This window comes from Pinus tabuliformis, chromosome 1_2, assembly GCF_031772625.1.
Source record: "Pinus tabuliformis cultivar Carrire ecotype Pingquan chromosome 1_2, CPIR1, whole genome shotgun sequence".
Lineage (NCBI taxonomy): Eukaryota > Viridiplantae > Streptophyta > Pinopsida > Pinales > Pinaceae > Pinus > Pinus tabuliformis.
This window is the reverse complement of record NC_142298.1, coordinates 86,184,453-86,190,870: the sequence shown is the minus strand read 5'-3', so window position 1 is coordinate 86,190,870 and position 6,418 is coordinate 86,184,453. Positions and strand designations below refer to the sequence as shown.

Genomic DNA, 6,418 nt, shown 5'->3' with positions numbered 1-6,418 from the left:
ATTAAATTGACTTCTCTCTATTTCCTCTGTTTTTTTTCTACTTTTGTAAAGACATTTGATATTGAAATGACCTTTGTTCTTGTATTCCAATAAAAAAAGACTTGTCATATTAGATATATGTACTTTCTTAATTCTTCTTAATAAAAGTGTTTTTTTTTTTTAATAATTTTCAAATGTCTTACCAATGTATTGATGATTTGATAAGAATAAAAGAATCACATAAATGGTGATTATTTTTTTAAATTTTATGAACTATTCTGGAAACTTATCACAATTAATAAAAAAAAATCCTCTATGCACTTGCTTTTATAGTAGAATAGATGATATGGAAAAAATCAAAAATATCCTTTTGAACTTCGAACTACTAGAACTACTAATTTCTGTGGTCCTCGTTACACTACGAGAAGCACTTACATTTATCGGTTGTGCTATGCCTATTTATCTACAGAGTGGAATAGCTATGGCATAACAGAGAGCAGAGGCAAATACCTGCAAGCCCGAGAGACAGCCATTAAATTATCATCTCAAAGCAATGGCGGCGGCGGAGGACTGTGGACAAAAAGGGCAAGTGAAGCTCTTAGGTACGAGCCAAAGCCCCTTTGTGGTGAGGGTTCGAATAGCACTGGCTCTTAAAGGGATCCATTACGAGTTCATCGAAGAGAACATGCAAAATAAGAGCCCGCTGCTGCTGCACTCAAACCCTATTCACAAGAAGATTCCGGTGCTCTTGCACAATGGGAAACCTGTTTGTGAGTCCATGATTATTGTGCAGTACATCGAGGAGACATGGGACACGAAGGCCTCAAATCTTGTGCCCAAAGATCCATATGACCGAGCGATTGCGCGCTTCTGGGTTGCTTTTGTGGACGACAAGGTAATTTAATTTATTTTTAATGGAGCAAGTTTCTTTTGGGCGGTTAGAATCTGAAAATACGTTTTTACTCAAAATCATGAATTTAATTCCTTAACGATGAAGCAATTTAATTTATTTTCAATCGAATAGATTTTGGGAGCTAAAATACCACTTACAATTTTTGGCAAAATCGTGAATTTAACTCGTTGTATCGAAATGCATGGATACTTTCGTTATTGGTATCACCAATTTGTGTTCTTGAAAGTTTCAATTAGTTTTTGGTGTGGGATTCAGGTGGGTCCAAGTATTCGAGGAATTTTCACGCGGCGGGGTGAAGAGCAACAGAAAGCGGTGGAAGAATTGGTGGCAAACCTTTTATGGTTAGAGGAAGCTCTGCGAACCAGCGGCAAAGCGTATTTTGGAGGCGATGAGATTGGCTTAGTTGACATCGCACTGGGTTCTAGGTCCCAATGGATCAAAATTCTCCAGAAGGTGACCAATATAGTTTTGATAGAACCAGAGAAGATGCCGCTGTTAAGTGCATGGATGGAACGATTCTTGGAAGCTGATGGAGTGAAACAAGTTTTGCCCGATGAAGCCAAGATGCTGGAATTTGCATCCGCCATGAGAGTCGGATTTGCAACACCACCTGCTGGCAATTAAGGGAATCCATGGCGGCCATGGAAAACGAGGAAAGATAGATTATGTTTCGATGGATGTTCTCCTCTGTGTTGTCACCATGTAGATGTCGTTTTGGAAATAATATTTGTTTTATATATATATATATATATATTAATTATAGTTATATATATATAAAACAAATATTTTTTTTGGGAAGGTTTCAACAAAGCTTCATGTTTTGTGGACAATTCAATATATTTGTTTATATGTTTGTATTTCCCAACCCCAGGGAACTAGGGAACTCCAAAAAAAACAGTTGTCAAAACTCTTGGAACTTTTCCAAGCTGCCATTGTAGCTCCCACAGAAAAGAGAAAATTCCCATACAATTCCAAAGCTTCCCGAAGTGCAGGAACCACTCTAACAAGTTTCCCACGTTTAAGGAGGGGTTCCTGTGTAACAAAGGTATTCATATATCAGAAAAGACCACAAGAAAAAAGACTAGCTATATAAGCTGTAAAAGACTAGCTATGTAAGCTCATAGAGGTAGAGCTCCTGTCAATAAGCATCAAAAGATCATCAAACCATCAAGTTTTGTGCTGAAAGTTATATAAAAGGACATAAATCAAAACTTTTAGAGGTCGCGTTTAAAGACTTCCTATAAACAATGCTGTCTCGAAGGTGAAAAAAACATTAAAGGAACCATTCATAGAACTGTAGAGTAAGGAGAGAAAATAGAGTAAGGAGAGAAAATATGAGATGGTTCTCGTGTTTGTTGATTCTTGTAATATGTCTATAAAAGGTTGATGGTAAAACTCATCAACATGTTCATCTTTGTGTTTTATAATACACTACAAACCTTATTTCATAGTGTATTTTTTGGGTGGAGATTGTCTATTGTCTTGTTCCTTTTTTTTTATGTAAATATGTTTGGATGAAAAGAGGAAAAAAATATTAAAAATATTAAAAAAATTTAAATAAATTAAATTAAAATTAGTAAAATTAATTATTATATATATATATATATATATATATATATATATATATATCTGAGAGATGTATTTTCATATAATTTATTATGAGTTGGAAAACGTGTAATGTTTTTCATATTTAATGTACACTCTAAAAGAAAAAAAAAGATGAATGGAAAAAGCATTTCCATTGAAAGCTTCATACATATATATAGATATATATGATGTGTTAGAAGGTTGGTTATGTAACAAATCATGTTCATGTTCAACTCTCTAATCAGATATTATTTTGTTAATGTTCATTTTCTTCTTTACTTGTTAGAACCATATCTATATTTTTGATATTCTAAATTAGTGTATATTAATTTTCATTTTCCTTCTAAGTATTTATCTCTTCATAGCTTTTCTTAAATTTTGATGTAATAATATTTTTAATGTTTTCCTTATTTTGCATAAAGATCTCTTCCTTTATTTCTCAATTATTTAAGCAATACTAGGTTTCTATTCAAACATGTTGTTTCATTTATTTTGAATTTTTTCTAGACGTGGATATACTCAAAAGTATGCAAGTATGAAGAGTGGGTACTTATTGGATGTGAAATATAATTCTTCATCCAACATGTACCTACTCTACATACTTATGTGTACACAAAAAATGAAAATACATCCCAACTTAACCAAAGCGGTTTTAACTAGAACTTGGGAAATTATAAGTACGGTCTAAGTATGGTATCTTCATAAATACATCCCAACTTAACCAAAGTGGTTTTAACTAGAACTTGGGAAATTATAAGTACGGTCTAAGTATGGTATCTTCATGTTGTTGAATACATTAGGGACTTGATCATGGTTATATTTCAATAGGGGAAAGGTTGTTTCCATGAGGAGGATAAGATAAGGTGTATTTCCTTTAATTTTGAGATTGGTTTTGTTTCCATGAGAATGATAAGGTAAGGCATATTTCCTCTAATTTTGAGTTGGGTTATAAAATTCTTTTATATATGCTCTATCTTTCTCCATGAATTTTTAGAGATATTATATCCCCAAACTTCACATTTCTATAAAATAAAGTGAGCAACAAAAGTATCAAAGATACTTTCTTCTTATTTCATATCTAAAGGTCCGTTGAATTATTATTGTATTCAAACCCGTAATAAGCTTTCCATAGTCTACTAATACTTTTGTTAATGTTATAATTCCAATTAAACTTGTGATGACTATTGATCATGAAATACTTATATAAAGGAACTTCCTCCAAACACACACTCTCTCTCTCTCTCTCTCTCTCTCTCTCTCTCTCTCTCTCTCTCTCTCTATATATATATATATATAAACAATTTGTTTTCAAATCTATAATAAGAGAGCTTGTATGAAGATGCTTCCTCCTAATTATTATGATATTTTAAAATATGAAAAAGCTTATAAATATCCATAAATATAAATTTAAGGTAAATTTATATTTATAAACTCAAACAAATATAAAACATGTGAATAATCTCATCTTTAAAACTCTACCACAATGTTCTTCATTGCGCTGAGAGGCTCATTCTACAACCCAGTATAAGGGGATGTGTAAGTTTGTCCGTTCATCCATGCCCCTTTAAAATAAAAATAAAAAATAAAAATTATGTTCTAAATAGAAAAATAATATCAACTATAATTAAAAAATATGAATATGCTCTAAAGTAATTAGAAGTAAAAAAACCTATGAATCAAATGTTTAAATTTTATACTTTTCAAAAATATTTCAACCAGAGATTTAAATAAACTATTTGAAGATCTATGTTAATTGATTTATGTCCATATCAACTTCATATATATATCAACTTCATATATATCAATATATAGAAAAAAATTAAGTTTCTATGGTTAAATTTTTTATTTGGTCTTATATATACTCTATTTAGCATTCAAAAATACAATTTAAATAATGAAAAAAAACCACATTGTATTTTTTGATCCCTCTCAGCTCATATTAGATCTATACCTTAACTCGATCTATATTGATGCATAATCCTAAATATATTGTTATAACTATGATAATATTTAATTACAACTTAACAACAATTTTACACTTCATGTATACTAAGAAAAGTAATATCACATATTGTAAAGTTAACCTATAATTGCCAAAGTTAATATTCAATATTAATAAAGCTGACAATATATCATATCAAACATGTTTATAATAGTGAAATTATATATTAAATATTATTGTAAAGTTAACATATAATTTCCAAAATAAATATTTAATATTAATAAAGCTTGGCCATATATCATATAAAGTATTTCTTTAATAGAAAAATTATATGTTTAATATAATTTAAACTCGGGAAGATTCATTTTTCTATGATAATTGCTAGCTTGTATGCTTGCATTTAATACAAAACATGCAAAGAAATTTATGTAATATTTTTCACCATATAGAATTGTTACCCAATATTTTGTCACACCTCCTGCACTTTCCTGTGACATACCTCGAAGTGCCCGAAACATGACCATTAAAAATTATACTCATCCATGTATACATCTCAAATCCTTCCTAAGACTTTGTTTGGAAAATGCCTTGAGCTTTCCCTGAAGAAATAGCTCTTATAACCCTAAAATGAGGATCATCGCTATTATGAAGCTTAAAACAGTGATGGTCACCTATTGCACTGTACTTGACCAGTGATGGCATCGCTATGTTCCCTTGCATACCTGCTATGGTCACAAAAAGGTAATTTTCCCAAAGAGGATTAGAAGCTTCATGATCTAGAAGCTCTTAGAGAGGCGAGATGGAGGTTGTTTCGCATAGATGTGGTCGAATCCTCTCAACTTGGCCTCTTTATATTATCCCTATAAGCTACCTCCTTGAGATGAGGGCTTAATAATATCTTTGGAGAGGTCCTAACTCCCTTTCCTAGCATATAAATTCATCCTCTCCCATTCCCAAATGGTTGGTCTATGTCTATTTTCACCCTTATGCTAATCTTGTGCCGAGAGGCTATTCATTTGACTTGTAGAAGGAGTGCTTGGAGAGTTCTTGGCTTGGACTTTGATTACCACTCAAGGAGAGCCTTTCAACATCAAGGCTTTGGTTGCAAGCTATCCTTTATTTCTTAATAATATACAATTGTTGGTTCATCTTCCCAAAATATACATGTTCATGTATTATTTAGCTTGACATTCCTTGATCAGTTAAGTAGGTTCTTATTGGATTTTCTATTGGTTTTGGCATGATTTGTTATCTCTTGATCACTTGTGCAGGTATATAAACACTGAGAGAAGCAGGAACAAGTCCGTGACACAAGCGGTTTGATGCCCTCAGCAAGGGAAATTAGAATAACATCATAATGAGGTAGGCCATCTCCTTCATTCTTCTTTTCAATTATAACCTAGGAAAATGCCTAGTTGATTGCCACTTCAGTTGCTAGACACACTCATTGGGATAGAGGGATCATCTCTATCTATAGAGAGGATTAACCTTGTCAACAAAATGATGACTTCACTGGGGAGCCTATGGTTCTTTCCTTCCAGTTCTTTACCTTATCTTTTGACGAGTTTGGTCAACCATCAATTCTCAGACTTCATTTCTTGTCTGTAGTCAGTCTCACTTTCTTGTAGATGCTTGAAGGTTGTGGATTTGAGTTTTTCTTGAAGATTTTGTGTTTTTTCTTTGTTTTTCTCACCCATCGTGTTTTTAGCCCTGTCAGTCGTGATGATATCGTGGATTTGTTGAGTACAGTAGTGATGAACGCTTCTTTTCTCTTGACAGATATGATGATTGCAGAAGTTAAAGAAATTTAGGGTTTTTCTTGTTGTTTTCAGTTCTTTTTGCCTTCTCCCAGTGATTTACTAGTGTGATCTTAGTTGACTCTTTTATTGTCTGACTAAAATTGCCTCTTAACTCGGCTTGAGTAAGTTTGAAGTTTGATTAGCCTTTTAGGGTTTCTAGGTCTTCTAGGTCATCCTTCATCCACTCATTGGTATTCT

At 32.3% G+C, this 6,418-nt stretch overlaps 1 protein-coding gene across 1 annotated transcript; it reads left to right on the top strand.

The window, feature by feature from the left end:
• The first annotated feature begins 428 nt into the window (after positions 1-428).
• Positions 429-2,339, top strand: LOC149204546 (glutathione S-transferase U17-like). Its single transcript, XM_089393311.1, has 2 exons — positions 429-874; positions 1,148-2,339. The coding sequence occupies exons 1-2, from the start codon at positions 533-535 to the stop codon at positions 1,514-1,516; spliced, it is 711 nt and encodes a 236-aa protein (XP_089249437.1). The 5' UTR covers positions 429-532; the 3' UTR covers positions 1,517-2,339.
• Positions 2,340-6,418: the final 4,079 nt, after the last annotated feature.

Bases quoted from the DNA above. Each gene is read 5' to 3' on its own strand.
- LOC149204546 (XM_089393311.1), top strand. From the start codon at position 533: ATGGCGGCGGCGGAGGACTGTGGACAAAAAGGGCAAGTGAAGCTCTTA. The intron at 875-1,147 runs GTAATTTAATTT...TGTGGGATTCAG, and splicing joins TTGCTTTTGTGGACGACAAG to GTGGGTCCAAGTATTCGAGG.